Genomic DNA, 17,498 nt, shown 5'->3' with positions numbered 1-17,498 from the left:
GGGGGGGTGTGGTCTAGGGAATGAGCAGGGGCATGGTCTAGGGGGGTGTGGTCTAGAGGATAAGGAGGGGCATGGTCTGGGGGATGTGGTCTAGGTGATGAGGAGGAGCACGGTCTGGGGGTGTGTGGTCTAGGGGATGAGGAGGGGCACGGTCTGGGGGTGTGTGGTCTAGGGGATGAGGAGGGGCACGGTCTGGGGGTGTGTGGTCTAGGGGATGAGGAGGGGCACGGTCTGGGGGTGTGGTCTAGGGGATGAGCAGGGGCACGGTCTCGGGGGTGATGGGGTCAGACTGTGGTCTAAGGGACGAGGAGGGGCACGGTCTGGGGCCAAGACCGGATGTGTTCTGGGTGATCAGACAGGCAGGGGGGTGGAGGCAGAGAGCTGGCTGCGTATCCGCTCTGTGGGAGAGATGAGTGTCCGGAGGCAGGTCACCAGCACAGATGTGTGTCTGGTAGGTGCAGAGCAGGGCCGGGGCAGGTGGGATAGAAGTGAGAGGAGCGATGGTGAACGGTGGGAGAGCAGCACTGGGCTCAGGGTGGCACGTGATCACAGCACGGCTTCAGCACCTGGGGACTGGGAGGTCTGAGTACATCGAGCATCTCAGTCTTCACCACGCCATCAGTGTGACTGGGTGGGGCCCAAGGACAAGGACGAAACTAGACTCGAGTCTCTGTTGCTTCCCCCTGTCCTCCTGGGGAAAGACTTTAAACTACAGTGAATTTAATTCAAGAGACAACTGAGAATCTCGAGATGCCTTGGGAGGCCACAGCCTTGGCCCAGGGCGGAGGCTGGGCATCCCAGAGACTGTGAGCCGCAGGCTAGCCCAGGAGATCTTGTCCTTGTGGGCTGGGCTTTCAGATGTGGACACAGGTGCCCGCTTTAGTGAGAGAGGCCTGTGTGGCAACCTACCCCCCTGGAGTCCACAGCCGCATACATGATGTCCATCCAGCCTTTAAATGTTGCCTGGAAGGAAAAGACAAGATTAAGAAAGTCAATTAACTCCATGCCTTGCCTAAGCCACTCAGGGCTCCTGTCTGGACAAATGAGACCAGGATAGAGCCCCCTACAAGCAGCCTCCCCCACCCCCTTCAGCAGTGTCCAACTGGCCAAGAGGTCAGGGAAGGGCCTTCTTGGTTTAGGGGGTGGTGGCATGGGCTGGGAAACCCTGGTGGCATAGTGGTTAAGAGCTCGGCTCCTAACCAAAAGGTTGGCAGTTTGAATCCACCAGCTGCTCCTTGGAAACCCTATGGGGCAGTTCTACTTTGTCCTTTAGGGTCACTATGAGTCGGAATCAACTCAACGGCAATGGGTTTGGTTTGTTTTTTTGGTTTGGCACAGGCTGGGATGCAGGGAAAGCCTGCCCAGCAGACACCCCATGGAGCCACACAATGGGGGAACCAGCTTCTTGATCGAGGACAAGAAATCCAGAGACTGATGAGGCCTGAAGGGTCTGTCTTCAGATCCACACTCATCTCAGAATCTAAAATGACACAGGGTCCCCACCAGGGACGGATTACCCCATAAGCAAGGTAGGCATGGGCTCACTTGTGCTTCCTTACTCATCTGTAGTGCACCATTTCACCTGTTTTTTGCCACATCACAGATGTAAAATGGTGCACTACAGGTTAGTAAGCAAGCTCAGCTACGCCGCTGAGAACCTTCCTTACTGTAAGCCTGTGAGCACCTTGCTTACTGGATAATCCGCCCCTGGTCCGACAGCCCGTGTCAGGGACAAAGAGGTGGGGCTTGGGCTTTCTGTTCTGACTTAAGCTCCCTGTGTCATGCAGCTCAGAGAACCATGTGGCTTTGTTCTATGGACTTCCAAAGGCAGTCCCTAAAGAATCCCAACCTTCCCTTGGACTTAAGGGGGTCCTTTTGCCAGGGTTGCTATGGGTTGGAATTGACTCGATGCCAATGGGTTTGGGTTTATTTTTTGCCAGTGTTCTGAGAAATGTTTAACAACTGGCTTTCCAGAAGAAAAATAAGCCCAGATTGTTGTTTGCCAATTTCTCCTGTGTAAATACTCCCACCATGGCTGATTTCAAGTTGCCAGCATGGAGTTACTGAACACAGAGTTGCAAGGAGACACGCAGGAGCATGCTGTTACAGTATTTCCCCCACACAGATACGAGAGACATAAATAACTTTTAGTGCATAGGTGGAGCTCTGGTGCTCAGCAGTGAACAGCTTTGCTGCTCACCAAAAGGTCGGCAGTTTGAATCCACCAGCCGCTCCTTGGAAACCTTACGAGGCAGTTGTACTCCGCCCTGCAGAGTCACTATGAGTCGGGATCGATTCGATGGTGACAGGTTTGGTTTCTTTTCTTGGTTTTAGTGCATAGATGATAGTAAAATGTAATGGAAACCTTATTGTCGATGCTTTAATATCATTTAGTTAATTACAAGTTTATATAATTTAATTCTGAATAATGGCTGTGTTTAGCAAGTAGTTTGCGAAATTCCTGAAAATGTAAAAATCGGCTCTTGTGAGCCGGTACAAGCTGGCTCTAGCACACCACAGCATGAGAGAAGAGAGAGGCTGAAGGGGACAGGGCCTGTGCCGGCAACATGTCTGTCCCACTCTGGGCTCCTCTGAAGATTCCAAACGAGCCCGAGAAAGATGTGTGGCGATGGTAGGAATCGCCCAGTGCGACCTTGGCGGAATCCAGCCTCGCCCCGGCCTCCTTTGAGGGCACAAGCTCAGCTGCATAAACGTTTGTGTCTGAGTGTTCTTATGAAGCAGGCAGGTCCGATGGGGAAACCGAGGCCCAGAGAAGGCAAATGACTCCAGCTTTCTGTGCCACTGTGTGCAGCCTGGTGGCTCAGTGGTTAAGAGCTCAGCTGCTAACCAAAGGTGGGCAGTTTTACTCCACTGGCTGCTCCTTGGAAGCCCTATGGGGCAGTTCTACTCTGTCCTATAGGGTCACCATCAGTCAAAATGAACTCGATGGTGATGGGTTTGGTTTGGTTTCTGTACCACTGTGGCACAGTGAGCCCCCAGGGCCTTGTGAGAGAGAAGAGGCCTGAAAATGTTTTGGAAACTTCTAGGGCCACCCAAGGTTACCAGATGCTTGTGGACAAAGTCTCCCAGTCACTGAGTGGTTCTGCCCATCCGAAGGTTCTGGGGACAAAGTTCTGACAGCTCAGAGGGACAGCCACGGGGACGGTAGGCTCCCAATCCTGTTCTCCCCTGGTGCTGCAGGGGAGTCTTTGGGGAGGCAACGACCAGAGTTTAAGGAACGGGTGGAGGCGTGAGTGGACACGCAGGAGGTTTTCAGGAGAGAGTCCGGGGACTCTACTTGGGACTAGAGCTGTGTGTCTGGACTCAAGACCAGACTAGCCGGAAAAGCCAGCTGCAGCTGTATGCACTGTGATCTGTTTGCGTCTCTGTCCCCGAGCCTGGCAGTAGGTTCATTTTCGACACGTGTTATAATCACGGAAGCCACCCATATTCACAGATGAATGGAAATTCTGGAGAGACTGTTTAAACATCACACATCTTGCACATCAAAAACAGAAATAAACACACCTTTTTAAACAACACAGCAAGTATCACCACCTTTTATAACAGGGTGGCCAGGGTCACAATTTTGCTGAGGTCTTTCATTTTTAACCTGTGCCCTTACACTGCCAAACTCACAGCATGAAGACGTCAAACTGATGCCTGGCTGGTGAGCATGTTCTGCGGCAGGGCTCACCTGCGTCACCCCTCACCATGCACCTTGCAGAAAGTGGCATCTCCTCTACAGCTGGAAGCCTGGGGGCTTCCCAAGGAGCCACGAAGTCCCTGGAGAACATTTAACCTTTTTTGGGGGGCAGCGTGACCCTATTGTGAGGATGCAGGGCAGCCCCACTGCCCCCCTCCTGCCCACGCCATGGGTCAAGGCACCTGTTGCTGGAGGGCCAGTACAAGGAAGGAGCCCCTCCCCTCCAGGACTTACCACCTGCAGAAGGGCCAGGTACCCGGCTCCCACGTTGTCAAAGTTGACCTTCACCTTGGTCCAGTACAACTCGCCAGTCACATTGAAGGCCTCACACTCGCTCTTGTTGTTCACAATGGTGTAGTTCAAGGGCTGGTCTCCCTCCGTCTGGTTGATGCACCTCCCGAACTTCCCCGCAAAGAGGTTCACACCCATGATGCTGAAGATGAGCCAGAATATGAGGCAGACGAGCAGGACGTTCATGATGGACGGGATGGCACCCACCAGGGCATTGACCACGACCTCAAGGGACAGAAAAGAGGCTCAGCTCCTGGGGAGCCCAGAGGACATGCAGGACCCCCCCAGCAACCGAACTCCCTGACTACAGATGCCTGGGGTGGGAAATCTTCAGGTCTCGGGCTGCGTGCCACACTTCCTGTCCTCAAGGAAAGACCAACTCCTTGGCTGGACGCCCTGGTGGGGAGTGAGAGAGCATAGGAGCCTTTTCTGTGCCACCCCAAAGTCACATGCCATTCCAGAGCAAATGCCTTTCCGTGTCGGCCCTCCTGCATCCATGACCTTCAGAACTTAGTTTTCAACAGGGTCTGCTAGTTGAGTACACCAGAACTCTGACGGGAAAAGGCATCTGGAGAGACCTTCCTAAAACTTCATGCCTATCGATCCCATTGGTCCTTTCATTCTCTGAGGTAACTTCCTGGTACACTTTAGGGTTGCTGCTACCTGGACGGGTGTTCCTCCTTAAAGTACCTGGGAACCTCGGTGCGGCATGTCTGGAGGGAGCCGTGACATTTCTGCAGGGCTCCCGAGGGCAGGTGGTGTAGGTGCTCCGAGTGCCTCTCCCCACTCCCGTGAGAGCGGCTCCTGACCCCAGAGCCCCACACTCATCATCCACAATCACAGCACCCATCAGAGGCTTCCGTGGCCAATGCATTTGGGGCAGTACACTCCACTCAGGGACCACGCCCCCAGCTGTCCGTGAATCAGGGACATGTTTGCAACACAGACGGAGAGTGAAGCTGGATGTGGGCTGTGTGCGGAGGAACGCACAGGGCCTGAGTGCTGGGTAGGTAATGCTGACACGTGCAAACACGAAGGAGCCCCTTGTCCCTCAGCAGCCGCCATGAACCATGGGAGCAGAGCAGGAAGCCTGACTCTCAAGGGCCCCAAGCTTCAGGTGGGTGCGAGGCCCTGGAGTTTGCCCCCGGCCTGGCTCTGCGGCCAACAGTCACTGCAGAGGCATTCCTGGCAACCAGCATCTCCCCCTCGTCCCTCTGGAATCAAATGTCCTTGCCCCCAGAGGTACACTGAACGTGCGTCAGACTATCCGCTTGCCGATGGTTTCCCACCAGGAATAAGTGATTCGTTGCTTCATGAATTGGGGGTGTGGGCAAAGTCAACGCAGCCAAATGGTGGGTCGTGATGTGCTTGCTGGGACCATGGGGGAGATACAGAGGTATCTTCTGAAGGCACATGGAATCTGGCACATTTCATAAATGACATACGTGTGTGTATGTACACACCCACACCCACACGCACACACCCATACACGCACACACCCACACCCACACACCCCACATACACGCACACACACCCACACACACATACACGGGCACACACACGCACGCACACGCATGCGCACACACACGCGCACACACGCACATACACGTGCACACACACATGCACGCATGGGCACGCACACACACGCACACACACACATGCGTGTGCGCGCACACACACACACCCGTATATTGTGCCTGTTCGTTTTCTGACCGCAGATATCACGGCTACTGCTTTTCTCGATGGGCTCTTTCGTTTGCTTGATCCGCTCACGTTCTCTGGTGAAATGTGATTTGAGGAACGCAGAGAGCTCCGCACTAAGAACACAGTGCAGAATCGCTGACAAAGCCAACGACCCTTTCACTCTGCAAACCGACGCCCAAGGAGAGAAGGCAGCCTGCCCATGGCCCTCGCCGCTGGCTGTCCTCACCACAGCCCCCTGCCCGTCACATGCAGAGGGAGGGCCAGCCTGTGCGTGCCACACGCACACAGAGACCAGACCCAGGGACGGGAAGTGGAGGGGTCTGAGTGCCAGTGGGGCTGGGGGCCTGGCGGAGCCCCTGTGCCTGGGAGCTCTGCTTCCTGGTCTTTTCAGCTCTCTCGGGGCCCTCACGGGAGCCCAGAGGGCTGAACGCTGAGAGCCCAGAGAGGGTCCTCACAGCTCTCTACCCTTCCCAGGGCCTCCTAGCCCCAGTTGGCCTCTCCTGGAGATTCTGGACCGAGCCAGGCAAGGCTACAGGTCCGCGCTCTGGGCTGGGCCGCTTGGTCAGCAAGCTGAGCCTGGGGATCCCCTCAGCAGAACCACCTCCCACTCCCCCAGTGGGAAGCAGCAGCCCCTTCTCACCCTCATGCCTTCGAACCGTGACAAGGCCCTCAGAGGTCGGAGCGCACGCAGTGTCCGCAGAGACTTGATGGGGCCCATCTCAGCAAAGCCCAGGGTGTTGGCCACCAGACTTATCAGCGAGACCTGTGGGAGGCAGAGGGGTGGGCTGGGGCGGGACAGCTCTGGAGACAAGATGGTAGGGCTTCCTGCCCACCTTAGCCAGGGCCGGGCAGGAGAGAGCCGGCAGGCTTTCCTGCGTTCCATCTTCATTATCCCAGAGCTGGGTCATTTTCTCAGGTCCGCCATGCACTGCACCAGGCTTCCTGGGCCACGAGGCGTGGGGCAAGCCCAGGTGTGCCAGGCACTTCACACACATGCTCTGTAAGAGCTCCAGTAACCAAACCCTTTGCCGTTGAGTCGATTCAACTCATAGGGACCCTGTAGGACAGAGTAGAACTGCCCATTAGGATTTCCAAGGAGCAGCTGGTAGATTCGAACTGCCGACCTTTGGGTTAGCAGCCACTTAACCACTGTGGTACCAGGGCTCAGCAGTAACCCTAGGGCGTTGAAATGCCGTATCCCTAATCTACAGATGAGAGGACTGAGTGCTAAACACCCCCACCCCCCAGCTGGCGTGGGGGAGCAGGGACTCAAAGCTGGGCTTTCCTTCAAGTTACATCCATGGGTCTGTCACTTCCCACCCACAGAAAGCCTCTTTTTGGGAAGGAAGGATGGCATGGCTTGGGCATGAGCAGAGAGATTCCTGGGGGCATTGCCACAAAGCGGGACTTTGCCACACCCTGACATCTTCCAAGGAGGGAGGCACAGGTCGGGGCTTTGTGGGGTGGGAGCTGTGGAGCTCTGCGCCCTTGCCCACCCACCTGGGCATTTCCGCTCAGTGGATTTTACCTCCTGAAGGGCCTTGAGCGCCCACTCCCCTCTTAGTTACGGCTGCGACTGCAGGTTGAGATGGTCCTGCCTGAGCTCGCCTGCATTGCCATCAACACCTCCCTGGGCTCAGGGCAGCTGGGGTGGTGAGTCCCACAGCCTCCTCCCAGGCTTAGAAGCTCGAGGTGGGAAGGGCCGCAGGGGGGTCGGAGGAGGAAGACATCCAGGGTGCCCTGCATGCCGCCCCACGACGCCCGCCGACTGCGTCTCTCAGGTGACCTCCTCCTGAGGACAGGGCCTCCAGGGCACTGGGACCACCAGTCCACCCGCCCAGTTCTCAGCCGGCTCACCCGTGCCTTTTCTATTCTTTCTGCCCCTAGTCTCCCACGGCAGCTGATACCACTCCGTCCTTCCAGCTGCTCGGACCCCAGGCCTTGGCGTCATCCTTGCCCTCTCTCTGTCTCTCACCCTACGTCTAACCTGTCAGGATTTCCTGTTGGCTCTGCCTTCAAACTACAGCCCAAGTCCAAACACTCCTCACCACTTCAGGCCACCGCCATCCCCCTGGATTTCTGCCACAGCCCCCTACTCCCCTCCCTGCTTCCTATTGCCACGCGATCCTCGGAGAGCAGGGGTCAGGTCACGGCACTCTTTGCCTCCCAGTTTCATTCTGAATCAAAGCCCATGGCTTTTCTCAAAGCCGCACACCCCAGTGCGGCCTGGCCTCGTCTCTGAAGCCCCCAGCCCCCACTCACCCTGCTCAGCCACTCCGGCCCCCTTGCAGTCTGCCAGGCACACTCCCACCACGGTGCCTTTGCGCTGCTGATTCGGGCTCTACTTGGAACGTTCTGCAGACAGCTGCCTGGCACCCCAACGTCCTTCACATCTGCTCAGATGTCACCTGCTCGGTGGGCCCACTCTGGCTAGCAGATTTGAAGCTGCAGCCTGCATCTCCCCTCCCAATCCTGGCACCTAATATCTTTCTGTCTCCAATTCCTTTCTTCTCCACAGTACATAAGACTTTCTACCATAAAATCCATTGATAATATTATGCTTATGGTTTGTGGCCACCTTCCTCCGCCAGAATATAAGTTCCATGCTGGCAAGGATTCTTCCCGCTCGTGTTCCCTGCTATCCCCAGGACCTACCAGGGCTTGAACACAGTAGACGCTCAACCGTGCTTATTGAAAGAAGAAAAAATGAATAAAATGATCCTGGGAACATCCTCGCCGAGTCTCTGGCTCTACTTCCCGTGAAGCGTGAGATGGGGGTAGCAGTGTCAGCGTCAAGAAAGCTGGCTTCCGGCCCCCCCCGCCCCGCCCACACTGCTTGACCTGGGCCAGGTCCCTCCCTCCTCTGGGCCTCAGCTTCCTGCTCTGCAGGCTCATTCTCCCACTGTGGGACCAAGCAGGGAAGCACCGAGTTCCCCAAGAAGGCAGGTAAGGGGGTGGCAGGTTCCCTCTGGCCTGCCTTGGGGGATCCCCCCCTCAGGCCCAACTTCCACGGAGCTGCAGGAGCACCGGGACCAGGGGCCTCAGGGCTGAGCTGCCAGAGGTCAAGTCCCTCCCCCAGCCGCCCCGGCAGGGACGCCTCAGCTTATCTCAGGGAGGCTGTGAGGGCTGGGCCAGGCTCTGAGGGTGTCTGGCGACTCCTCTCTCCCTCTGCACCCCAGCACCCCTCGCCCAGCATTAGCATCCTGTCAGCCAGTTGGGGTGACGGGAGAGGCCCACGCTGGAGGTCCAAGGACCTGGGGCTGCAGCTCCGTGCGCTACGATCTGGCATGGGAGCCTTCTCTGCCACGGCCACTCACAGCTGACCCCCCACCCAGGCTCGGGTGGCCCAGCTTCCGAAAGCCCCCTGCTGTCTGCAGAGCCAGGCCCACGCCGTTCTGGGGCCCACTGCAGCCTGGAACAGTCACCTGAGCCCTCCGCCTTCACGGTGAGCCCCCTGGCCGCACTGAGCACAGGTCCCGGGCTGCTCAGCAACCCCCAGCCTTTCTGTTTCTCCCCCCTCTGGCTACTCTCCCGCGTGACTGCTTCAGGACCCCTGTGGGATGGGACCCGCGCTCACCCTGGGGTCTGGGTAGCTGTGGGGCAGGGCCCCCCTCCAGTTGCCAACCTGCTGCCTGGTGGCTCCTGAGGGCAGCAGGGCCCAGGTCTGCCCCCATATTGGGGGTCCCACGGTAGGGCCATGTCCCCGATTTCTCCTCTTCCTCCCAGACCGGGGGCCCTGAGAACTGGGCCTGCGTTTCTCCTCCACGACCCCAACTCACGGCCTCTTCTCGCCCCGCGGCCTGGCTGAGCGCCCCCACCCGAGCAGGCTTCCCTGACATCCCACCTTCTGCCTCAGCTCCTCCGCCCTCCCCAGCGCCCTCGGGGTCCCACTCACGTCCACGATGAGGAAGTCCAGCCAGCACCAGGCATTAGTGAAGTACTTCTTGAAGCCGTAGGCCACCCACTTGAGCAGCATCTCGAGCACGAAGACATAGGTGAACATCTTGTCAGCATACTCCAGCAGCACCTTGATGGTCTTCCGCTCCTCCAGGTAGATGTCCTCGAAGGCCTGCAGGCAAGGTCGGACGAGGACACCGAGCCCGACCGCTGCAGATCCACCCCACGCCAAGTTTCTAAGAATAACCCTGGTCATATCTAACACCGACCCAGGAGGGTGGGAAGCTGGGGTGAGAACCAAAGTGGAGGGGCTGATGCCGGACTGAGCAGCGAGCCCTCCCTCCAGTGAGGGGTGCGTACCGCTGGTGGCTTGTGAAATGATCTTACGTGGTGTGGAAACAGAGGACAGAGGGAGAAAGTTTCTTCCTTCACATGAGAGAGTAAGTCTCAGTTTGGGGCTAGTGGTCCTTAAGACGTTTCAAAAACGTGCTCATCTCCCGTTTTAACAAGGAGAGAGGTGTGCAGGCTCAGCTCACGGCCTTCTGCTGGAAACTGCATAAACCTGTGTTTTTCACTCTGTTTTGCCTTCACTCAACTTACTTTAGATAGTTACCTACTTTTTACAGGAAATAATGTTAGTTTCCAATTATAGTATTAAAGTTTCCCTTTTCAATAAATTTAGAGGTCCATGGGTGGCACAAGTGGTTTGCACCCGACTCGACTACTAACCAGGAGTTAGTAGTCAGAACCCACCCAGAGGATCTGTGGAAGAAAGGCCTGGTGATCTGTTTCTGTAAAGATTACAGCCAAGAAAACCCCACAAAGCTCAGCTCTCCTCTGTAAAACACGGGCTAGCCATGAGTTGGAATCCACTGCAAGGCAACGGGCTTTTTGGTTTTTATAGTAAGTTTATTTAAGCAAAGACCAGTGAGTTGACTTAAAGCAAAATTCTAAATAAATGGCAGTAAAGGCAGTTTGTAGGCATGAAGCTTAGGACGCGCAACAGGACTAGCTAGCTGAAGGCAAATCTCTCCCAATCTTCAGAGTCTAGGAGTCTCTTTGCCAAAATGCTAGCAGGCATCTTTCTCCATCTTATTCCCGCCTCAGCCCACATCCCCGAGCCAACAGAGACCCCCCGATGGGTCCCGCTGCCCTCTTCCACCCCCAGCTTCTGGTTGTACCTGCCCCTCGAGGCGTACTCCTTACCAGCCAAGAGCGTGCTCTGTGGCTCCCAGCCTAGGCAACCAAGCGCGTCAGAGAGGGCCCTGAGGAGAAGCCTCCCGCCTGTCACCCCGGGCCTCCCTGTCCGACTTCGGGGCCCCCGGGTGCCAAAGCAGCCAGGTGCCTGCACTGTGCTCATGCTGTATGCACGGCTGAAGCACATATATGGCCAGTGTGGTCAGTGTAAACAGTGCAACAACCTAATTCAGGTCCCCAGTGGACTTTGGAGAGCCCTGGTGGAGCAGTGGTTAAGAGCTACAGCTGCTAAGCAAAAGGTCGACAGTTCAAAGCCACCAGCCGCTCCTTGGAAACCCTACGGGGCAGTGCGACTTTGTCCTGTAGGGTTGTTATGAGTCAGAATCGCCTGGATAGCAACAGGTTTGGTTTTTTTTTTAAATGGACTTTGGGAGTTGTTCAAGATAACAATTATGTGTATTTTTTTTCCTGATTATAAAAATTGATGTATGCTTCACGTAAAAAAATTCAGTAATATAGAAATTATAAAAAACTAAGCCAAACTCGTTGCCGTCGAGTCGATTCCGACTCACAGCGACCCTATAGGACAGAGTAGCACCGCCCCATAGCAGCTGGTGGATTTGAACTGCCGACTTTTTTGTTAGCCGCCGAACACTTAACCACTACACCAACATAGCTCGCAGAAATTATAAAGAAGTAAAAGTCACCTCTAATTTCAGTGGTTCTGCTAACATTTAGGTGAACATTCTTCCGACATCTCTCTGTATGTGTATGCACACCCTACAATTTTACAAGTTGTTATAGTAAATACTTTGCTTTGAAATCATTTTTCCACTAAACAATACATCGTGAACATTTATCCACTCAATAACGTGAATTTGTTTTTGTTGTTAGGTGCCGTCGAGTTGGTTCCGACCCATAGCAACCGTACAGGACAGAGCAGAACTGCCCCACAGGGTTTCCAAGGAGCGGCTGATGGATTCGAACTGCTGATCTTTTGGTTAGCAGTCGAGCTCTTAACCACTGCGCTGCCAGGGCTCCATAATGTGAATACACATGATAATATATGTTATTCTTTTTAAAGGCTGCATAATATCTCATTATTTGCATATACTACGATGTATTTGGAAACCCGGGTGGCGTAGTGGTTAAGAGCTACTGCTGCCAACCAAAAGGTCAGCAGTTCGAATCCACCAGGTGCTCCTTGGAAGCCCTATGGGGCAGTTCTACTCTGCTCTATAGGGTCACTATGAGTCGGAATTGACTCGACGGCAATGAGTTTTTTTAAAAAAATATTTATTTCCAATCCACCCTTCGAGTAAGGAATATCTGAGAAATGCTATTCATGATTAAATGGTTTCCATCCATATAAAAACAAGAACAATTCTTTGTATATTTATTTTTTAACTGGCCATATCATGTTGCTAATAGGTTTAATTTTTTTCTAGGCAATCATATTATCTACAAATAATTATATATTTATATTTATTTCCACTATTTTTAACTCTCATTTTATAACTCTTGACTAACTGTATTGGCTAGTACTTCAGTTCTTCTATTTCCCAAGTTTTATACTGTGTGTTTCATTTTCTTGATTAATTGCACTGGCTAGTACTCCAAGAATACCATTAAACAATTAACAACAGCTGAATTGTAGTTGAATCATCCTTTTCTTATTCCTGATGTTAATGAAAATATTTCAAGTGTTTTACTACTAATGATGATGATATGATTTGAGAGATAAATTTTTCACTAAATTAAGGAAACATCTTTTACTTCTGTTCTTAGCAAGAAATTTAAAAATCAGGCATTAAGACAACTGCATGGTTTTTCATCTTCGTCCTGCTCACATAAACAGGTACCGCTCTGACATCTTAGAACAGGTCGAGCTGTGACGTGTTTAGTCTTTTTAACGTACTGCAGGATCCTAGCTGCCACTATTTTTGCATCAGCATCCCAAGTACAGAGAACGAAGTCTAGTCTATGGCATTCCTCTGGGTAAACTTGACGTTTCTGAAATTAGCGTTACTTACCTTTCAGAAAGGAGCCCTGATGGTGCAGTGGTTAAAGGGTTTGGCTGCTAACTGAAAGGTTGGCAGTTTGAACCCACCAGTCACTCTGTAGGAGAAAGATGTGGCAGTCTGCTCCCGTAAAGATTACAGCCTTGGGGACCCTATGCAGCAGTTCTACTCTGCCCTTATAAGGTCACTGTGAGTTGGGATCAACTCGATGGCCGTGGGTTTGGTTTTATTTTGGGTAGCTTTCATAAAAAGAATGTATAGACTTTCTTTTTTCATATACTAAAACCTGAAAACCTGTTTCTGTTGAGTCTATTCCGACTCATAACGACCCTATAGGACAGAGTAGAACTGTCCCACAGGGTTTCCAAGGAGCGCCTGGTGGATTTGAACTGCCAGCCTTTTGGTTAGCAGCCATACCTCTTAAACACTACACCACCAGGGTTTCAGATATTAGATTATTTTAATTAGAATTAAAATTATTTTCTTTCTCAGAAAGAGTCCACTCTTGGAGATTAGCCAGGGGTTTACCTATTTGTTTTAATTTTTCAAGAAATCAGCTTTGGAATTTTATATCAGTTTTACTATCTATTTTCTGATTCATTAATTTATGTTTTTATTTTATTAATTACTTCCTTTGGTTTCTTTAAAGTTATTTTGCTGTTGTATTTCCCATTTCTTGAGTTAAATAATTTAACAGTAACAGTGTGTAAGTCTATGAAATTTCCTCTAACTGTAGCTTTGGTTGCCTCCCATATGTAGGATTCTCATTATTGTTATTTTCCAGTCACGTTTTTTTCTTTCCTTATTTTTCTAGATGTCAGATGGACAGAGTCTGTTGACTTGTAATTTTTGATTTACAACACACTGTCATCAATAGTCCACAAATGGCCCTCTTTATTTAATAAATAAGTTAAATAATATAATGAACTTGCCGCCAAACTATGTCATTTGATCTAAGGTTTGTTTAAGAATGACTTTTACATTTTTAAGTGTCTGTTTTACATCTTTCTATTTTTATTATTTCTAGTTTTATTGTCAGATAATACAGTCTGTACTGAATAGGTCAATTTTAGTCAATGTTTCATGGCTACTTGGAAAGAAGATTTTTTTTTTTAATTTCCTGGTATTGGATTTAACATAAATGCAAAGTAATACAGTGCAGTGGTTAAGAGGGTAAACTGCAGCTAGGCTGTCTGAGTTTGAATCTAGGCTCTGCTGCTTACTTTACGTTGTGTGACTCGGGCAGTTACTTAGTCTCTCTGTGCCTTAATCTTCTTACCTGTAAAATGGTCTTAATAATAGCACCTATGACGCAGTGGGTAAGAGCTGGGCTGCAAACCGAAAGGTCAGCAGTTCAAATCCACCAGCTGCTCCTTGGAAACTCTATGGGGTAGTTTCTACTCTGGCCTCTAGGGTCGCTATGAGTCGGAATTGACTTGATGGCAATGGTTTTTTTTTTTTAATCTCATTAGATTATTGTGAGAATTAAATGGGTTAATGTTCGTAAAATGCATGAAACGGTGTCTGGTATATAGTAAGTGCTATTTAAGCCTTATTATTATTAATGTAAATTTATTAATTTACACGCATGCAGGCACATATATATATTAGATCTCCCATTTTCTTTCTTCTTCTTGATTTGTCAAGAACTATTAGAAGTGTAGTAAAGTCTCTCTTTACTATGGCACTGTTGTCAATTTCTTAGTTTTCCAGTGGGTTTTGCTTTATGTATTTAAATGCTATGCCATCCCAAACAAAAACATTCACAGTAGTTATATTCTTATTATATGTTGTGCCCTCTGTCTTATGTCAGCTGTTTACTCTGAAGTTAGCTTCATTTAATATAACTACTGTGAGCCCCTACTTTCTGTTGGCATTGCCTGCATCTGCCTGATGTTCTCTCTTCATTATTTCACTTTTAATATTTCTGAGTCACACTGTTGCAGGTTCACCCCTGGAGAGCACACAGCTGACTTTTTTTTAACCTACTCAGAGTCCTTTTCTTTTAAAAGAGGAATTTTACCCAGTTCCATTTATTAGTAAAACACGTTTGATCTTGCTTCTGCTATAGTATTTTCTGTTTTCGTGTTTCCTTGCTGCTTCATTTTCTCCTGCCTTTTGCTGTAAGATGTTTTTTTTTTAAAATTTCCCCCAGCAATTTGGAAGGGATAGAGTCTGTTTTTTGTTAAGCAAGTTTACAACTTTAAATAACACCCTTAGACTTCTTTTTCTCAGTATATCATTGACATGGGTTTTTAACAGCCGTGCTTGGCTGTCTACCCTGATCAGATTCAACAGACACTTGCCAAAGCGCCTCCTCACTGATGCCAGGCTGAGCTCGTCCTCCACAGCCCAACTCAGTGGCTGTTTAAAAACAAAACTCGTTGACATATTGTCAAATCATCCTTCTCTGGAAGCCTACAGAAATTTGGCTCTAGCTGCCAACGGTACAACAGCAGGCAGGCTGCAAGTCATGGCTCCAGGCCCGCTGAGAACAGGGAGGGGGAGAGCAGGGTGGGAAGCCCAGAGGCTTCCAAGGTACAGCCACCGCGCCCCCCGTGGCCTGCCTCCGCAGAAGGCAGCACGGGGCAGAGGCACACAGCCTCGGGGCACAGTGCTCTTCCCTCCTGTCATGGTCCAAAGCTTCCCTGTTAGTTTCTCATCCACGGGAGTCTCACCTCCCAGCTCTACTGGGTGCTTGCTCCATGTGGGCCAGGAACATCCCTGTTTCATATCCCTTCTCCACCGACCAGCACCTTTTAGAACCCTCTCCAGGGCTGTGCCACCTCCTGCTAGGACCCTGAGAGATGACAGCAGGGAGCTTGGGAGCCACAGGCGGCCACCCTGGAGGGCCTGGCTGCTTCTCCTGGCCTCAACAAACCTCCAGCTCCATTTGCTTCCTGCAGGGAGTCCTCCCTGATTGCTCCAGTCCCACTGACCTCACATCACCCTGACTACTCCACTCCAGTCCTTGCTCAGCTCTGTCTCGTGCTGGTCTCTCCCAATCCTACTGAATATGGTTTCCCCAGCTAGACTAGGGGCCCCTTAGGCCAGGGCTGAGGTCTTGTCCTCCTATTCCTTCCCCATCACTTGCAGGGCTAGACACAAAGAGAGCTCAGAAAAGATATCCTGGACAAATGGAAGGTCGAGGCAAACCAAACCAAACCAAACCCACTGCTGTTGAGTCAACTCTGACTCATGGCGACCCCAAGTGTTACAGACTCGAGCTGCTTCATGAGGTTTATCTGATAGTAATCTTTATGGCTGGGAGCCCTGGTGGCGCAGTGGTTAAGTGCTCAGTTGCTAACTGAAAGGTGAGAGGTTGGAACCCACCAGCTGCTCCGCAGGAGAAAGATGTGGCAGTCTGCTTTCATTAAGATTTACAGCCTTGGAAACCCTATGGGGCAGTTCTACTATGAGTCGGAATGACTTGACGGGTTTGGTTTCTCGGTTGATCCTTATGGAAGCAGGTTTCCAGGCCTTTCTTCCGTGGCACCGTTTGGTGGGTTCGAACTGCCAGCCTTTAGGGGAGTTGTCAGGCGCAAAGCGTTTAGGACTCTGGAATCCGCTGGCTGAGTTTAAATGCCACACCTGCCTCCTGCGGGTGACTGACCTTGGGCAAGTCACTTAATGTTTCTACAGAGTCACCGTGGGGACTGAAGTGACAGTGTGTGAAACCAACAGCACAGCCTCGTACACAGAGCACGTGGGATAGGTGGAGCCACCACTATCAGTCAGAGCCAACCAAAAACCCGTTGCCGTGGAGTCCATCCCGACTCACAGCGACCCTACAGGACAGGGCAGAACTGCCCCAGAGGGTTTCCAAGGAGCAGCTGGTGGATTCGAACTGCCAACCTTTTGGTGAGCAGCCGAGCTCTTAACCACTGCGGCACCAGTAGCCAGCGCTGTTGACCCCATTCTGAGGATCCTGATCGAGCCCCTGATGCTGGGTGTTGGCAGATGTGGCATCAGAGCTCCAGTGTGGGGGGCGGGTGACCTGCGGCCTCTGTCAGCTGGGACTGTGATCTTGAGTGAATCATTTCCTTTCCATGGAACAAGGAGGCTGGACAGATGACCTCTGAGCTCCTCCTGCTCTGACCTCCACATGTGGTGGGGGCGTTGGGGGTGTGTAAGCTGGTTCTGGCCCTGGGGACTTGGGGAGCGCACATTTCCAGCAGAGGCTCTGCCCCAGTTTCTGGCCTGGCTTTCCAGCTGGAGACCTCTTTCTCCCCCTCCCTCCATCCCTCCTTGTCTGTCCCGACCCTGCACCCCGAGGTGGGTACCAGTGCTCCACTGCTGAGCAGGATCATGAAGATGATGAAGGTCTCGAACCAGCTGTGCTCCACAATGCGATAGGACGTCTTACGCAGCCGCCACCAGACCCTCCCTGGGGCTTGTGTGGTGTCCACTGTGCAGCAGGGGCAGCGCCGGACACAGCCTGTGGGGGGTCAGGGTGGGTGAGCCTCAGTGGGGCCAGGCTCAGCCTGTGGGGCGTCAGGGTGCGTGAGCCTCAGTGGGGCCAGGCTCAGCCTGTGGGGGGTCAGGGTGGGTGAGCCTCAGTGGGGCCAGGCTCAGCCTGTGGGGGGGTCAGGGTGCATGAGCCTCAGTGGGGCCAGGCTCAGCCTGTGGGGCGGGGTCAGGGTGGGTGAGCCTCAGTGGGGCCAGGCTCAGCCTGTGGGGGG

General features: G+C 52.3%; 1 protein-coding gene across 8 annotated transcripts in view; it reads right to left on the bottom strand.

Annotated features, from left to right (window-relative positions):
• Window positions 1–17,498, bottom strand: part of SCN5A (sodium voltage-gated channel alpha subunit 5) — a 95,311-nt gene that overhangs the window by 6,680 nt on the left and 71,133 nt on the right. For 6 of the 8 annotated variants that reach the window (XM_004377313.1, XM_004377316.1, XM_004377317.1 and 3 more), the window contains 5 exons: window positions 17,100–17,254; window positions 9,597–9,770; window positions 6,342–6,464; window positions 3,941–4,222; window positions 910–963 (listed from right to left, as the gene is read on the bottom strand). In XM_004377313.1, the coding sequence (XP_004377370.1) occupies window positions 910–963; window positions 3,941–4,222; window positions 6,342–6,464; window positions 9,597–9,770; window positions 17,100–17,254 (788 nt within the window). The remainder of the gene's footprint in view (window positions 1–909; window positions 964–3,940; window positions 4,223–6,341; window positions 6,465–9,596; window positions 9,771–17,099; window positions 17,255–17,498) is intronic. The other 2 variants (XM_004377315.1, XM_012555823.2) reach the window with 1 other exon arrangement.

Source organism: Trichechus manatus, unplaced genomic scaffold (genome assembly GCF_000243295.1).
Source record: "Trichechus manatus latirostris isolate Lorelei unplaced genomic scaffold, TriManLat1.0 scaffold00049, whole genome shotgun sequence".
NCBI lineage: Eukaryota > Metazoa > Chordata > Mammalia > Sirenia > Trichechidae > Trichechus > Trichechus manatus.
This window is presented reverse-complemented; position numbering and strand designations above follow the sequence as displayed.